This window comes from Paecilomyces variotii (assembly GCF_004022145.1).
Source record: "Paecilomyces variotii strain CBS 101075 chromosome Unknown C8Q69scaffold_2, whole genome shotgun sequence".
NCBI classification, from domain to species: Eukaryota; Fungi; Ascomycota; class Eurotiomycetes; order Eurotiales; family Thermoascaceae; genus Paecilomyces; species Paecilomyces variotii.
The window spans coordinates 3521819-3539360 of record NW_021167141.1 but is presented as its reverse complement, the minus strand read 5'-3'; the positions used below and the strand labels follow the sequence as shown (position 1 = coordinate 3539360).

Below are 17542 nucleotides of genomic sequence, written 5' to 3'. Positions count from 1 at the left end.
AACTACCATGCATACTCGCTGTCGTCTCCAGATCTTCATGCTCGGCGACCTCACCGTAATCAGCCGAATGGTCTTCAGAGCCTTGAACCCCAATATGGGGCTCACCGACCAGATGAGGATTCTCGTAGACGATCCCATGACGCTTTGGGCTCTATGGCTCCCGGTAATAGGGCGTCGACAGACCCCCTATATGGAAGATCACCAGGGGACGGAAGGAGTGAAGAGTGGAGACTACGAATTGAGCAGTGGAACGAACAAACGATTCAAGAGCGACGAGAAAGAAATAGCAAGTGCCTGGTGATGTGATTGCCAAGGAACCTTGTATCGATGGCACTCTTTATGCCGGTTCGCTTATGTTCTTATGTTATATTATGACAGTTCTTGGTCTATACATTTAGGATACGATGTTTTGTATATACCCCGCGCAAGGACTCAGGGAGGCTGATTTACAATGCCTTCCATCTTGGCGATCTCATTCGTTTTGTATTATTTACGCAGCAGGACAGAGATATACGGTCTCAGTGCTTCACTTCCACTAAATGTTCTCAGACCTCTGTAATGATGACTTTAGAATAGAAGGTAGAGTAGATGTAGACTCCCAAAAGAATATTCATTCGATCGGATTCTCGGGCCTAGTTGACGCGGCTAGACGGTACAATCAAGGGTAACGTATTGACTAGGTATAGATGGGACTCGAAATTAAAGCAAGATTCCGTTACGCTGAACCAAGACTCGAAACAGAAAGATTGCTCACGTAAAGGAAAGGGGGAGAATCAAATAAATGGGTAGCTAGGAATTGCTGGTCATGACGTAAAGAAAGCATTCGTTAGAATAGCATGAAAAGCGTTCACTCTTATCAGCTAACAACCACCGCCTATAGATAATGGTCAGAGTCGCCCCGAGATTGAAGTTGTAAGGATAGGGGAGGTTGACTTACAGCCGCCGCCGCCTCCTCCCCCACCACCTCCGCCGCAACCAGCACCACCACCAGAACCACCACCACCAGAACAACCACCACCACCAGAGCCGCCGCAGCCTCCACCGGCTATGTAAGAGGTATATTAGCGGACAGTCTGGTTTGAGTTATCGAAGGTTGCAGAGACACTTACCAAAACCCCCAGACCCACTGCCGCAGCCTCCTGGAACACCACCTGAACAACCTCCCACTGTATATCCTCCACAGCCGCCAGCGGCCACTGTACCTCCGCAAGTTCCTCCGACGCAGTTACCAGCAGCGCCAGGAGTAGTGTTCATGCATGATGGATTATGCGGGTAAGCATCTGCACTAATTCCTGGATCACACATGTACGGCCCATAGAGACCTGGGGCATATGCGTATCCCCAAACAATGGGTATATCTTGATAAGCGCGCTGCTCGTGGGCACTCTTCTCGGAGCTTTGTCCTTGCTTAGACTTGCGCTTTCGCTTCTCTGCCCTCCGACGGTGTTTGTCGTGGAGGTTCTTGAGTTGAATAATCTTAAGACTGGCTCGATCAAATGATGTCCCTGGCGGATGTACCGCGTTGTGAGCGGAGATGTGCGCATTTTTGAATGGATTTGAAGAGATGTCGGGCCTGTTATGCAAGTTCTCAGCCGCTTCACGGGCTCTAGCTGTGGCGCTGGAGACGAAGATGCCCCCGAGATCAGGGACTCGAATCGCTTCGCAGTACCAGCAGGTGCATTCGCTGTAGATCCCTCCGTTGGTAACCTTTTTGTAAGCTTTGCTTGTCCATGCGAATGCGTCGGAGAGTCTGGATTCCTCGACCTTGTCGTCGTGATCGATGAAAGTCCTTAAAGACGATTGCATTACCGAGAAGGAGAAATATCGAGGGGGAGAAAGCTGGTGTGTATGCCAAGCTAGATCAACATCGAGTGTAGGGACAGCCATACGGCCTGGATGATCTGTCATTATTTTGAAGAAGATCCTGTATTTTTCTATAAGACGATCCATAGTCGCCACAAGAGCAGGCGAATGCAACCAGTCGATATCATCCATCTTCTGAACGAATGTCCCTTGGCGGATAACGGCTCCCACAAGATCAAGGGCAAACTGACTATTGTTATCCCAGTAGCGGGACATCATCCGGCGTAAACAAATCCTCTCATCGCGTGATAGTACTCCACGCGATGAATCTTTCGCTATTCTAATAATATTTTGGTTCTTGATCTTGTCTTCGAAAAAGTCGCGTATTGTTACCATGGTAGTGGAAGAGTTTGATTTCGAATCAGCCAGCCGAAGTAGATCATCTCCCAGAGTCATCATCAGACAGTTTGGGAAGGTCTCTCCGTGGAGTCGCTGCGGCACTACTGCTTCGGGAATGCCTTCGAGAGTGTACACCGTACCTGGCATCGGTCGGTGTTTTCTCATCAATGCCTCCAGATCCCTCTTGAACTTGGCGACTCTGAGCTTCTCATGATTGATAGAGAAATTGCAAACATGGCAGTATGCCTGAAAGTTCTTGTCGGCGTAACCATAGCAATCTTCGAATAGTTTCGACGAACTGTTGCCCATCCGTCCAGCGGTCCAGGGAACGAATACGGGGACCTGACAGGATGGACATTGGACGGGTCGATTGGGTGGATCGTCAAGGTTGTCCCATTTAAGACCGGTTTTTTCTTCAAAGTTCTTCCTAGCAGTATTTCCTACCACGTAGTTGAAACTTTGATTATCTATACAGTCGTTTATGACATCCCAGGGGAATCCAGAGGCCCAAAAGCTCATTTTGGCATTGCGAATGCAGTCCTCGAGGAATGATCTAGGATTGAGCATATATGCATGCCATACCATCATGACATCTGGAATATATGTTAGTCAGGACCGCTCTATTCTTGCGAATTTGAAGTGGGAAGTCAAAAAGAAAATAAAAAGAAAATAAAAACCACTTCAAGCAACTCCACTATTGCTCAACTCACCTAGAGGCGGCATATTGTCTTTATTCCAAGACACCCGATGCTTGCAATTGGTGACAGCGTAATAGCTCGACTTCGTCAAGTCCTCCAGAGTGGGAAGTGGACCAGATGTGGGCACACAGAGTTCCCACCAGAGCGCAAAACGGTAAACAGCTCTCGATGTATAAACAGCCCATCGTTTCTCCCTAATCCGCACGAGGGCTCCTCGCGTGTCGTCCTGAATCCTGTCGGCTTGAGAATCTTTAATGCCGAATAATTTGTCTTCCCTACCGATGGTGTCGCGCAGATCAGCCAGAGCAGCAAGGAACTTCAAATGGACAATGCACTGGTCTTTGGTGACTGTTGAAGTCTGCGCAGACCCTGCGCTTTTGCTCAGATCCAGAGGTGGGATGTTCCCAGCCAGGTGCTCTACTTCATCGTAGGCAGGTGGCCTATTTAGTTCTTCATTTCCTTCCATCTCAGTTGGAAGATCAGATCATCAATTTTCTGCTCCTTGATGATACTCGCAAGCAAGGATCTGTCGAGAAAGCACAACTTGATCCTTGAGATAAGCGGCCGAAAGTGCCCAATCTTTGCTGTGAGACAAAATCAATAACGAAAGGGACGGTTCAGAGGCTCATGTAAGTCTTTAATATGACTCTGTTATTATCTATTTACTCCAAGCTTGGCAGTACCCATGTCTGCCTTTATATGCATGAGTTCGGGGTGCATGTAAAGTTCAACTATCAAGGCTGACTAGCACGCCTTATGAGGCTGGAAAAACGAGGGGTAGAGCATGTTGAGGCTCTGAGCCCTGCGCCTGGTGATTAGAGACTAAAAAGCAACCAAATAATGGCCCCCAACGCTCCGCGGTTTTAAAATAGCACGAGACCAGTTCAATAATATCTGTCGTATTCTCTATGTACCTATCCATCCACGACACGTTGTCTTCTAACCTGGTTATTCACAAGTAGAGACTTAGTCACACAGAAGAGTTGTAGAGAGAGTAGAAGCAATTGATAAGTAGGTACTAATGTCGCAACCGTATCTATTCAGCCGTGCGAGGCGAGATGAGGCAGTGTTGCAGTAAGCAATGATATAGTCAATCTGCAGTCCTGCGTCATTGGGTCATGGGGATCTGCGGGGCTATTAATAACTATTGAGTGAGGCTCTGCGGAGAACGTGATAGATAACTTGCATCACGTGAGATAGGAGATAGATGACTCATCAAGTCTCACGTGCGGCTGAGTCACCTGACAGAAAACGGCGAGCGAGATCGGAAAGCGCAACCCCCACTCGGCCCCGGTTACTCATCTATCGTCGAGGGGCGCCGACTTTGGTCCAGAACGAGTCATTCGGCATCAAGTCTAAGAGAGAAGGGAAAAAAAAAAAGGAAAATAAATTTATCGTCCAGAGTAAGCTATACCAGATAGCTCTCACTGCGCCGCGACTGGACCGAATTGGGCCTCTTGCTCGTCCGTGGCCGATCGGCTGATCTTTTTTTTCTCGTCCGAGCTCTAGCCATTGCGTGTTTCACAGCTTACCCAGCGTGGCGTCTCTCGCGGGCTCCTCGAGCGGAATCGGAGGTGGAGGGGTGAAAGGGGAAGTCCTGGGGCCGAACAGGAACAACAATGCGTCTGCAGTAGTCAGTCCGATAAGAGGGACGGTTGGCCATTCTCCTACTGCTGGGGTGTCATCGGGTCTGCCACAGGCGAAAAAGCGCAATGTCTCGGTGGCTGGGATCGATAGCTCCCCGGGGAGTACAGACGATATAGAAGACCATGATGGACAAGAGGATAAGAGGAGGCAGCCAGTGAAACGGGCCTGCAATGAGTGTCGACAGCAGAAGGTGAGCGCAGAATGGATCTGGCTATCGTTGGACGGGATAGTCTGGATGCAGAGGAAGAGCATTTAGTTGCGAACAGCGTTGCTAACTGATTGGTCATGGTCACAGCTCCGGTGCGATGTCGTTCAGGATCCCTTCACGACGTGCTCTCGGTGTCGCCGTCTCAAGCTCGAGTGCAAAATCGAGTCGAACTTCAAGCGGATAGGCAAACGCAGCCGCAATGCGGAAATGGAGCGGGAGATCATCGAGCTGAGGAAGCAGGTTGCAAACGCCAATGCCGCCGCCGCCGCTGCTGCTGCTGCGTCCATGAATCAACAGCAGCCGCAACTGACACCGACAAAGCAAGAGACACCGTCCATTTCGACGCCCATAAGCAGTGCAGCCGGAGTCTACCAGGGCTCGTCGGGAATGTCCGCAGACCAATACATGGGTTCACACGAGGCCGTCGCATCACTGCTGGACTTGCGGTCAGGCTTTGATGGTTCTTCGAGTTATATGAGGAACGGTGGCCATCAATTTAAGCGAATTGAAGATGTTATGGTGGCTCCAGAGAGGGTGACCGAGTTGTTCAATCTGTATGGATTTTCCTTTGCCCTGATTTTGGCGTCTTGCATAACAGCTAACTGTGTATAGATTCTTCACCTTTTATCATCCGTTTCTGCCATTCCTTGACAGAGACCAGTCCCCGGACGACTATTACTCCACGTCACCATTGCTTTTCTGGACAATCATAAGTGTCGGGGCCCGTCGTTACCAAACGGATTCTCATCTTCTAAACTCACTTGCTGCTCCGGTCACAAGACTGGTCTGGAGTACTCTAGCGGACATCCCACAGAGCTACCATGTGGTTAAGCCTCTGTGCCTACTCTGCACATGGCCTTTTCCCACAAGCAGCACCTCAACCGACCCTACATTCATGCTTTGCGGAATGATGATGCAGGTTGCAATGCAGCTTGGTCTCCATCGGCCTTCACACACCCAGGATTTCAGCAAGTTCCGCATCGAACTCATGGAGGAAGAACTGAGAGACAAAGTGAGAACCTGGGCCGTCTGCAACATTGTCGCACAGAGGTATGTCTCCTTGTTCTCCTGCGGCATTATTTTACGGGTGTTGACCTGCTTTCTTCCAGGGTTGCTACTGGCTACGGGCAACCTCCTTCGACGTTGTATGACTGGACTCTGTCCAGTGGTGAATCCGCTGATCCCAATTTCAAGCTTCCCAGCGACATCAGGTCTAGGCTTGATATCGAGAATTTCTGCGATAAGATCACAAAAGCGCTGTACAACAACCGACGGGATCCAGTTGGCCTCTCTAGTGACAGTGAACGGTCTGCAGTCGTCTCTCTCCTGTCCAGAGACTTTGACGATCTGGAAGATGAGCTTAGATCTGATAATGACGGTAAGACTTGTCAACACAATTCTTTGTGGCGAGTACGGGATCTGACTTTACAAGCGATAACTGAACTCTACTTGCGCGCCTCCAATCTACATCTGCATCTGTCTGCCTTTTTCGATAACCCGACAGCTAAAGACTACCGGGAAGGTCTTCTGTCTCTACATAGCGCGACGACGGCATTTCTGGAAGCTGCTTTGAATCTTGAGACCCATGTCGGCCCAGTGCTCTCTTATACCCCTTATTACATATATCAGATGATGTTGGCTGCTGGTTTCACCCTTCTCAAACTGTGCAAGAGCTTTTTTGCGGCACACATCGATCTGGAGTACAGCAGAAATCTATTCAACAGGACCATCTGGGCCATTCGAGCTATCTCTGTCTCTAACAACGATCTTCCGGAACGGCTCGCTGAAGTGCTTGCCCAAATGTGGAGACTTGGCGGAACTCCTAGCCAGCGACCTACGGGCAGTAACGCCGAAATTGATGATTCTTTGCAGCTGAGGGTGCGCTGCCGCATGAGCATGTCGCTCGTGTATGATTCAGTGTGGAGATGGAGAGAAGATGCACAGACAAGGGGAAGAAATATCGAAGGTACGATCAAGTGTACTGCCTGAAAACGTAGTGTTGTGTGTTCTTTTTTCTAACAATTTATACAGCCTATCTCAAGAATCCGACCAACCCAGACTCCAGTGCGGATAATTCAGCAACATCCTCCACTGCTCCAGGACGAAACTCGTCGACTCCTGCTGTTGGTGGTGGTGATCCCAGTCTGGCTCCAGCCCCCTCCATGCCATCAGCCGGCCTCGGGATGACACCTGCCAACGGCGGTGTTTCTGGCCTGCCGAGCAATTTTATGGAGCCTAATTACGAAGTCTTTGACCCTCTCAACTGGCTTCTCGATGGGCTAGTCGACTTCCCTTACTCGTACAACGCAGTGCAGGGCCTTGAAACCCAGGGCATTGCATAAAAACAGGGCGACCGGCGTTCCTCCATAATACACCAGTTTTCTGATGGGTGGCCGTTTGCAGCCCGCCTGCGCTTCTCGATTTCTGTATATTGTGCCAGTTAGGTCCATCAACTCTGAACCTGCTTTCTGAGGTTTGAGAGAGCGAAGGCGTCCGGAAGTTTCTTTTTTGTTTTACCTCTGATGATTGACGTGTATAAATTCAGTCTCTGATCACATATCCACGACCGTTTCTTGTCATGTTATCTTTTTTGATCTATTTTGTGCCGATTATGTATTATGTGGCCAGGATATGTGCGCAATGATATACCAGTATGGATGAGGCCCTCCGTCGGCTTTGGCAGGACTCCCCCATACCATCTGTTATAGATGCAGCCAATAATAAATAACTTCTCTTCAATATAACCAGAATAGTGCTCTCAGAGCCGAGATCCGGGGTTGTAGAAAGCAGGGAATATTTCCAGAGTGTCATAACTTCAACTATAACGTATTCTCCACGTCTGAGAGCCATGATTATCTGTCCTATGTAAATAACATTGTAGAGCGTCTCACTTGGGGATTCATGCCAGTATCCTGGAATGGTATCGTCTTAGTCCCGGATGAAGTTTGATAACGTAACGGGTGGTCATCTGGGAAAGTATGGCTTGATGCTCAGGGATTTATTTGAATGTCAATGCCGGCCTCTGAATCAATCCACTCATACTGAAAGCCCCAAACCATCATGGCGGAAAGGTCTTGAGAATGCAATAGTCAGCAATCCATCTGGGCAGGTCGATGCGGGTTTGTTCTGCTTATCTCGTTTCCCCGAACCCCGCTGCCTAACAATCGCAGTTCTGATAGGCACAACAGGCCGTATCGGACATATCGTCCTATCTGATTGATGAGCTATCCAGTTTGCTATTCTGGGTGCTTGCGTGGGATGTGGGAATTGCAGATATATAAAGGGCACATTTTCGAAGAGCAGCCCTTCCTACGCACATCCCCCGCAGCATAGAATACCATGGCTACCGCAAATATCACCAGTACAACTACACCTACAACGACCCGATCCCATCCCCTCCTAAACCTCAACCCGGACGAAATCCGCACAGCATCACGTATCATTTCTCGAGTTGTTCATGAAAAGAGAGGATCAAAATGCTCGATTCGATTCAAGAGCATTTCACTCCGTGAGTCTCCCAAGGCATTACTACTGCCTTACTTGGACGCGGAGAGCGCAGGCGTCCCAGTTGGTTCGCGACCGTTTGTACCACGTCTGGTAGAGGTAGTTTATACTATTGGAGATGGGAGGGAGTTTTTTTGAGAGCGTGGTGAGTTTGGATACGGATACTGAGGGTGAGGTGCTCAAGGCGGCGAAGGGGCAGCATTCGCCGATAGATAGGTGAGCTTCTCCTTTTTCCTTTTTTGGTTTGTTTTGGGTACTTTCCTAATCATATGCTTCGCATGTCTTGTCGGATATTATGCATGTGTAACTCCATGCAGAGTAATCATAATTATAAGAATAAGAAGAGCGAACAGTGCTAATTATGTACAATCTCCAGGGGGTGACCCGCGAGAAATGGCTGATATGGCACTGAATTGACCCTTTAGTCGTAGAGGCTGTCAAGAAACTACACCTCCCTGAAGACGTCGTGGTTCAATGCGATACTTGGCCCTACGGTTCAGACAAGTTCTCCGATCTTGACACTCCCAAGTATTCGCAACTTTATCTGTACGCTCGCGCACCGCATAACCACCCAGATACTTAGCAACCAATATGGCGTTTCCGCTTCCGATTTCGCTGGTTCTCGACAGATTCCAGAACAAGATCGTGCGCATGGACACTCTCGCATCTGGCGGAGCGGAAGATGGGCTGAAGTATGGAACCGCTCCTCCTGAAACGCCTATGGCGCATTGTGTGGAACATGAGTATCTTCCTGATCTGTTGAAGAAGCCTGTCGGAAAGGATCTGAAGCCGTTACATGTTGTGCAACCTGAAGGTGCAAGCTTTACCGTGACGAATGAGAATCTCGTCCAGTGGCAGAAATGGCGGTTCCGTGTTGGTTTCAATTATCGAGAGGGAGTGACCATTCATTCATAACGTTAGATATGATGGTAGAAGGGTGTTTTATCGATTAAGTCTGAGTGAGATGACAGTTCCATATGGAGGTGAGTATCGACTGTAATCACCCCCCCTTTCTCAGAAACCTGCGCCCAGCAGGGACCACCGGAAGGGGTCTCCAACAATAAACTATTTTGATCACTTTATCGTCGTCGGGTATAGAGAAACTGTTTGTGGATGGCTTCGTGGGAGGCTCCTCGGAGGGTTCACTTGGCTCCTTATCATCATTATCGAACCACTGACACTCACAGCGAACCTTGAGGGCGTGTCGACGAGGCATAATGACAGCGGTTAACCAGCATAAGTTTTGAAGAATATCCTTTCGATCGACATTCGAAGTCTAGTCGTACCCAGACCAAAGCAGCCCCACACGATCTATAGCTAGTATTCAGGTCTCTCTCTCTTTCTCTCGAAGGCAGAGCTCCGATTAGGACATAACTCGCTGCCAGAGAACCGAAAAGGCCTAAGAGGTGATATAAGTAGTAGTAGATGGATGGAGCAGAGGATAAATGAATCCTAATGATATAGAAGATCGAAGGTTCTCTTATTAAGGTATAGAGAAGATCCAAAGATCTGCAAAGCCTAGGTACCTAGGTACATATAACAAATGGTCACATAACAAATAGTCACATAACCTAGTATTATATGATCTAAGTCTAACTAAATCTGCCTTTAATATATTTGTTGGAGACCCCCTTCGGTGGCTTCCTAAGTAGTTAGTAATCAAGCAAGCTTCTTACCGCTTCCTTCAGGTTATGTCGCCCTCGTTCAAACCCCTGAGCTACAGGCTGACTGACTTGTCGTATCTTTGATTTGATTCTACTATGTTATTCTATGGTGTTTGTTTGCTTATGGAGTGATTTTTCAGCGTCCAAGTCTACCTAGTTTTGGTGATTTTCGCAGTCGCACAAATTCGAAATAATTGATCCCTTTATCCTCCGAGAGTTTGAATACCTGGAGTTTCTGTCCGCGTACGAGCAACTGTGGGTCTCTAGTTCCGATCGAAGGACGCTCTGCCTGAAGATCAATGATATCGAAGGAGCTATTATTGCCTGAAGATCAAAGATGGGAAGAGATAAGATGCAGGGAGCGAAGGTCTCTTCTGCCGACACTGTGGGAGGCTAGTTGCCTCCAAGAACGTTTGAATATGGGGAACACTGCAGGCTTGGTCCTAGATTGAAGGAGGCACTGCCTGAAGATCCAGAATGGACGGCTAGATGCAGGGAGAAGCCAGGATGGCTCCCACTACCCATGCTAAGTTCGGGGTAGGACATACGGATAGGGCCAGTTAATTGAACAACTGTTCAGAGGTGTTGGATACTTTAAGGGGAGGTCCTGTGTGAGACACCTACGACGAGGAGGAAGCCAAGGTGGCTACTCCTATACAAGACAACGAGGAGGAAGCCAAAGTGGCTACAGGTACTGTAGGTAATATAAGACTGTTTCATGTACTACTTCTGTTTTATCTGCGTACATAAGGATAATGACCCTCGTTCCGTTTACAGTAAATTGTGGCAGAAGTAGGCTTGAGCTGAACATTGTCTTGTATTTGCTAAGTGGCCTGATAATATCTCGCTGTGCAGCTGACCATAGACCTGCTGCTATTGCTGCTCTTCTTGGACCGGAACTGTACCCCATCCAGGTTTCCCAATCACCCCGCTCGTCCGAACTAGTTTCAAACATTAACTCAGTGGAATATCGACGAGAATCCAGTAGTCCAATGTGGAATACTGTGAGACTAGCGAAGTTATCAACAGTGAGCCAATGATTTCCAATCAAGGGGTTATAGACAGTGCACTAACCGGGAACTTTAAATCCGCAGAAAACGAACAGATCATTGGCAATCTCTTGTTCAGGCTGACGACGCCATCTGCAGGTATCAGGAAGTTAGGTGTCACTCAAGGAGACACACGGGCTTTTCCGGGCTGTGAGTTCACTCTCCCTGTTCTTTACTAGCTTCATCATTGGGCAAGGATTTGCGTCCATCACTCTAAACTTTGGAGCTCTCTCGTTTTATGCAGCCACTTACTTTCCAGTTTTTGTTTCTTACTTTTCCCAAATCAGCCTTCGGCCGGTAACTCCTGATAAGATGCAAAAGGAACAGTGCTTCATGAGATGGATAATGTGGATAATGTGGAATGGCCACTGATGAGTTGTGTAAAAGAATAGGAAAAGGGAGGAGGGGGGGTTGGATTTTCCTCCCTTATGAATAGACCTAAGGACGGAGGAGGCTGCGCTGTATAGGAAGGTGCTCTGCTGCAGAGGCAAGTACTAAATAGAGCAGGGCCTGGCCTAAGGCGCAATTACCCCCTATTCAATAATAACAGTATTATTTACTAAGAAGGAGCATAAAAAACAACTCTGTATTTCATTGCTTCGCTAGCATTCGACGATTAGATAGAAACTATACGCTCGCAGTACTCGCGTTCAAGTATTGGGCCTTCCTGGAGTGTAATTATAATATAGCAGTCCCGAAGGAAGCTGCTAATCTAGTTGACAATCTCCTCTAAAACTCTTTGCTTGCGGAGGTTGTAAAGTAGGCGTTCGTGATTAACGTTGTCAAAGGCCCCTGCCCCATCTAAGGTCAACAGTAAAGCTACGGGCTTATGAGCCCGCCAGGCAGCGTGGATCCGTTCGATAAGCAGGTGCAGCGCATGCTCGCAGGAGCGTTTGCGGCGCCCACCGAAGGGGGTCTCCAACAAATACCTATAGGCTTTGCAGATCTTTTGGATCTTCTCTATATCTTAATAAGAATACCTTCGATTTTCTATGTTATTAGGATTTATTTATCCTCTGCTCTATCGATTTACTATTACTTATATTATGACTTAGGCCTTTTCTATTCTCTAGCAGTAAGTTCTATCCCGATCAGAGCTCTGCCTTCAAGAGAGAGAGAGACCTGAATACCATAGATCGTGTGGGGCTGCTTTAGTCTAGATATGACTAGACGTGAATTGACCAATCGATCCTACAGGATCTAATTATCAATATATTGAATTTTTAGCGTCCAATTCTATCATAAATTAGTGGTTTTATTGGTCGCACAAATACTAAAAATTTCGACCCGAGTCCGATCGAAGAGGCTTCAACCCCTATTTTTAAGGGGAGGTCCAGTTAACTATAAAGACACTACTACAAATAATAACATAATAATCCTATATAATCCCTAAGTGCCAGACTACTTTATTGAAGTTATTAATATCACCTAGAAGTGCAAAAGACCCCTAAAGAAACCAGAGGGCAACCTATACTGAGAAAATCCCTGCCGACTCCAGATACTACACGGAGGATATAAGCGCCTGCCAATATACTAGAAGCTCAAATATATAAAAAAATAAGAACTAGCTTATACCAGATTGAAAGATTGGAGAAATAAGAGCTTCGCCCAGTTCTAACTGAGTTAGAATAGAGGGTCTATATAACCTACAACAACAAGACTTTCGCCAGACACTCTCCCCTTTCGATCCCTGGCCTTTGCCTCGGACAAAGACACCGTCAGTATCGGACGGTCTTCTAAATGTGTCTCCAAAAACCTTGCCCTGCGCATAACAATGCTTGGTTCAAATCGCGAAGGATGTCAAGGGATTATGCCCGCATTGGGGTCCGTCTGGTCAAGGAGATAGTTTACGTTCGGGATAACGGCTCTCTGCATAGTACCACTCTTAATGACAAGAAGATACCTACCGAAAAAGATGTCTCCATACACACATTTGGGAATAAATTCACTCGCGGTTCTAAGGTCTGATTAAATTCGCAGACACCTAGTGTCACGGCGAACCCATGACCTCATTGATGCCTGAGGCTTCGAATAGGGCCGATAGTTACTTATTCCGGCCCCGAGTATACAGCTGCACGCCAGCACCCTGTATTTAGACTACACACTCTTTCTGCTTATATAGTTCAGCTCTACTATGCTATTACAGATTGCTTACTATTCTATGCTTTATCCTCTATCTTGTATGCCTTAGTTCGCCTGTAGCGTGACTCCGCCTGAGCGCAGTGCCTTTCCCACGACACTGATGCAAACCGGCAAGATCGGGCTGCGTTCGGCGCCATGGATTCAGCTCGGAGCCTCGGTGTCACTGCGATGCCGGTATGCAAATAGTTAACCACGTGCTCACGACCTGTCCTAGTTATAGCGATCAGCGTAACAAAATCCTCTGGGATAAACCCCCACGGGAGACTGACTATTATCACATCCTGAGCTGCGCTACGCTCGCCAAGCGCGCCGCGCAGTTCCTCCTTAATATCCGCATACTCGGGCAGTTCTGCTGCCTCCCCCTGACCTACACGGTCGCCCACTGATCCTGGATCAGTGGCATGCTCCTTGGACCGCCAGGCCACGGAGTGCTTGTCTTATTAACCCGGAACCCCCCCAAAAAGGTTTATTTCTTGAGGAAGTCGGAGATAAGTGAGAGGAAGAATTTGTTGGAAGTGGTCTTGGTTCCAACTTCGAATATATATAGATTCTGGGCGCCTGTATCGCGTGCAGACAGGGAACAAGGTAAAGGAAGCGGGAAAAAGCTTGCTTTAAGTATTCGATCTAGCTGCTTAGCTATTTTCGGGTCCTACTTCTGCGGCGGGAGGGTGGACCGACTATAATAAGCTAGTTATAGCTTCTCATTAATCAATAACGCTTCTTTAAGCCTTTACTAAACTACTATCAGCTAGGCATATATATTATTACGCGCCAGAGCATATAATTCCTTAATTCTTTGGGTACAATATAATAATATTTTATCTCCTAGGGACTCAGGACCCTGCTTTCTCTTAGGGGAAAAAAAGGAAAATAAATAAAAAAGAAGCCCTCGGGCTGTTTCGAACTCACGAAGGTAGGTCCGTATTTAGCCTGAAAAGAACAGAAAAACAGGCTTGCACATGTGTTCAGGGAGAATCCCCACTTGCCCACTTGCCCGAAGGCAGTACGCTTCACTGCGAAGGAAATATATGGCTAGGAGTTTACGTATTTACGTATGTATGGTCCTCAAGGACAAAGGGTCTACTTAGAGATGCTCTGCTATATTCTCACTCAGAACGATACAACAGAAATTATTTCTTCCACTTCTGTCGCGTGCAACAGAACTATTTCATAGACAATATAATAGCAATACAGAAGCATAATCAGGGAAAGCAGAACGGAGAAAACGGCTCCTCTTCCTGTTAAGCTATTGTAAAATATAGTACCGCATCCAAGAAGGCATAAAATTAACTGTCAGGCTCCGAATTAAACCTGTAGGTCAGCATCGGAACGGACAATCCTGAAACTCAGGGTAGCCGGGCAATACTAGCGCATTGCGGGTGATCTAGGTACTTACCTAGGTACCTTCTTAAATACTACTTATCCAGTCTAGACTACGTCGCGAACCATTTACAATCTGTCATCCTCCCAACCTCCGCCTGATTAGCATATAGTTATTCCTTGTTCCACTGAAAAGCTGCACGTGTTCGAGACGAAGCAGACAGAATTTGTTCGCCCAATACAGCTATGTTTAGGCGCATGAGACAGACCGAGCCCGACAGGCTCTCAATAAGACTAAGCAAAACACTTGAACCGTTCAATGTGGCTCCTTGGGGAGCGCTTGCAATGTGGTATCTGGGCGTTCTTATCGCTGTTGGGGTAATGTGTACCTTTAGTAGTAAAGCGTGAACCTGGTCATGATTCTGCTAACCATCTATACTTGTAGGCCCCCATGATCGTGGTGCAGGACGACGAATACACAGCCGCCATTGAAAGGCTTGAAAGCGCAGGGTTCTGCCGAAGTGTCCCAAATCGTGTCCCTCCTCCGGAAATTATGGAGAACCATCCAGATCCACAGCAGATGTTGGAGGAAATAAATGCTGGCTACAACCGCTTGGATCGGTCTTGTGCAGTATTCGATTATCCAGATGGTGATCCAGCAGAAAAGAGCTTGCAGCTTTACTTGTTCCCGAACTCCTTTGCGCACCTTTTTCAAGAAGATACTCTCCCCTCTTCGAGCAAAAGAAGAGAACTAGCACCAACAGAACGATATAAAACCTACGGCAATCTTCACTACCCATTGGAAGGGGCGCTAGTGGAAAGCTTTGTCAGGTCTGCGATTGATGAAGGAACAGAGACAGCTTTTTCTGCGTGGGGCGAGACACTGAGGTCCTGGATATCTCTGATGACAGGATACTTAGAGGTTGACAATGATGTCCTTGATAATTGTCCGGATGGACAGGCAGTCGAATGGTATAGCCACAACTTTGGTCGAATCCGTGAGGCGAATTTCGGTCCCATTGACCGACGCATTTCAAAGCGTCTCGGCTTAGGAAGAGATATGCCGATAGATATGAGGGGGAATCCTATTCAACAGTGATTTTCATTCAGCTACAGCTACGTAGTGTTGTCTTTCCAGAAAACCATCTCAGCAAATCAATTCATAACATCTACCAAACATGTGACCAAACCAGAATAACCCTCCAGTGTTCGATACAAACTGTGCTTTCGTGCCTCATCAGCGGTCGCTGGTAGCAAGTTTCAGTAATACCGGCAGGTCCTCTTTGATGTGCCAGAGGGCCAGCGCATATAGCCTATGACCTCGACACTTGGCTGAAAGGTTTCTACCCTAGAGTTCCACCGCTTAGTGATTGACCGGGTCGAGGAGAATAGTGGAAAACTCACTAGTTCTGGAAAACTGAGCTATATTTGATCTTTGCCTTCAGAGTCTGAGCCAAAGCTGGCCTCTTTTGCAGGAGATTTGTCATGCCATGTTTTTTTTTCCACGATTTATATTTGCGTAGTCTGGCTATTCTCTGTCTGGTTTTAATGTAACTGTATCATTTTAGGTCTTCGAGAGCTATGTAGTAAGGTCGACCTCCATAAGAGCAAAACAAAAAAGATGGCAGTTATTGGCGGATATTTGGAGTAAGTACAAAAGCGGTCGTCAGGTGACCTAAACTCAACTACAACTAGTTACCTAAGGTTATGGATAGATAGTATTTCACTTCCATCTTTCTCCCTATCGTAAATCAACCTAAACTATTATAATCTTCCCATTTTATATACCACATGCAATTTCAACGCTAAAGGTTCCTCACAAAGCATACTTAAGGACCTTGGAAAGAATTCTAAGATTCGGCCAGCGGATAAAACCAAAGACGACCAACTTTTCCGAGTCGGTCCCTTCTTTTACGACATAGCACGATGGTTAATACCGATTGATTAATTAATGAATCAATTAATCAATCAGATCAGTTAAAAACTCTCCCGGGGAAAGAAAGAACAAAAAATATTAAACTCAACCAGTCCCCATCACCAACTATGCCTTCTTCTTCTTCTCCTTCTCCTTCTCCCTTATCAGAAAAAACACATCTACCCACATCTCCACGACGACTACTTATCCCTTCTAAACGCACTCTTCTCCCCATTCCATTATCATCCTCATCCTGCAATCCTAGTGCATATCCTGCCGGGATCCAGATTCGGAAACCAGCTTTCTCGTCCGCTGTGCCTTCTTCTGATCCTGCAAACGCAAACACAAGCACGGGTACTACTAGCCGCGACGAGTCCAAAGTAGGAGATATGCCCGAGCCGATCGTTATCGAATTCGACTCTTCGCGTGCTCCGCAGCCGTTTCTGGATCCGATGGCGCTGGAAAATGTGCGTGCTAGGGTTAGGATGCGGGAGGAAGGGGAAAGGGAGAGGAGTCTCGGGACTGAGGCGGAGGAGGACGAAGAGGCGCGAAGGAGGCGGGAGCGGGAGGCGGAGTATGGAGGGATGGCGGTGCGAGGGAGGTCGAGGGCTGTTGCGGGGAGGGCAGGAAGGCGGCGGTAGCGGGATGCATAGGAAGGATAGGCAGAGCAGGATTTGGATTGGAAGCATTAGATACTGTACTGATGCCATGAATTTGGGGGTAAGATGCTCTTAGAGGCAAATACATCATGTCTACTAGTTAGCAGGACGCTGGTTATATTGTAGGTAATCTATCCAGAAAGATTGGAATTTAGTGAAAAGAATAGTCCACGTTAAAAATGCCGCAATTATAATATACAAGGCGATTCTTGCAGAAAAAAGACAGGCATATCAAAACCTAAAATGACAATCCTTATGCGGTCAGAGAGACAAGACACCGCACTCGAGAATATGTCTCGTAAATCGTAGCATCATTCCTCTTTTCTTTGGTCATAATCCTTGCTAACGTTGGACGTCATAACCGGTCGCGTTTCTCATGAACAATTCCCGTCACTGATGCATGGAGGTTGGGAAAGACCCCATCCTCCGTCGAGACTGGTACCAGGGAAATATCCAGGGTTCCAATCTGGAAACCCGTCCAAACCAACAGTTTCAAACACAATAACCAGCCGAAACATACAGATTCCGCAAATT

General features: G+C 47.4%; 6 protein-coding genes across 6 annotated transcripts; 4 read left to right on the top strand and 2 right to left on the bottom strand.

Moving 5' to 3' along the window:
* Positions 1-541: 541 nt before the first annotated feature.
* On the bottom strand, positions 542-3366 carry C8Q69DRAFT_526042 (hypothetical protein; the record flags this gene model as incomplete). The annotated part of the gene is made up of 4 exons (XM_028633623.1): positions 542-874; positions 938-1045; positions 1110-2795; positions 2913-3366. The coding sequence occupies 4 exons, from the start codon at positions 3364-3366 to the stop codon at positions 861-863; spliced, it is 2262 nt and encodes a 753-aa protein (XP_028488103.1). The 3' UTR covers positions 542-860.
* A 1382-nt stretch (positions 3367-4748) lies between these two features.
* Positions 4749-7503, top strand: C8Q69DRAFT_526041 (hypothetical protein; the record flags this gene model as incomplete). Its single annotated transcript, XM_028633622.1, has 6 exons — positions 4749-4763; positions 4843-5309; positions 5368-5805; positions 5865-6133; positions 6188-6721; positions 6787-7503. 6 exons carry the CDS (start codon positions 4749-4751, stop codon positions 7095-7097), a joined length of 2034 nt encoding a protein of 677 aa, XP_028488102.1. The 3' UTR covers positions 7098-7503.
* A 591-nt stretch (positions 7504-8094) lies between these two features.
* Positions 8095-9174, top strand: C8Q69DRAFT_442610 (hypothetical protein; the record flags this gene model as incomplete). Its single annotated transcript, XM_028628852.1, has 3 exons — positions 8095-8263; positions 8685-8805; positions 8889-9174. The coding sequence occupies 3 exons, from the start codon at positions 8095-8097 to the stop codon at positions 9172-9174; spliced, it is 576 nt and encodes a 191-aa protein (XP_028488101.1).
* Positions 9175-10517: 1343 nt separating this feature from the next.
* Positions 10518-11157, bottom strand: C8Q69DRAFT_442609 (hypothetical protein; the record flags this gene model as incomplete). Its single annotated transcript, XM_028628851.1, has 4 exons — positions 10518-10608; positions 10670-10925; positions 10998-11065; positions 11108-11157. The coding sequence occupies 4 exons, from the start codon at positions 11155-11157 to the stop codon at positions 10518-10520; spliced, it is 465 nt and encodes a 154-aa protein (XP_028488100.1).
* A 3372-nt stretch (positions 11158-14529) lies between these two features.
* Positions 14530-15756, top strand: C8Q69DRAFT_172201 (hypothetical protein). Its single transcript, XM_028625774.1, has 2 exons — positions 14530-14812; positions 14880-15756. Exons 1-2 carry the CDS (start codon positions 14681-14683, stop codon positions 15531-15533), a joined length of 786 nt encoding a protein of 261 aa, XP_028488099.1. The 5' UTR covers positions 14530-14680; the 3' UTR covers positions 15534-15756.
* Positions 15757-16477: 721 nt separating this feature from the next.
* Positions 16478-17143, top strand: C8Q69DRAFT_496689 (hypothetical protein; the record flags this gene model as incomplete). The annotated part of the gene is made up of 1 exon (XM_028632269.1): positions 16478-17143. One exon carries the CDS (start codon positions 16478-16480, stop codon positions 16988-16990), a length of 513 nt encoding a protein of 170 aa, XP_028488098.1. The 3' UTR covers positions 16991-17143.
* Positions 17144-17542: the final 399 nt, after the last annotated feature.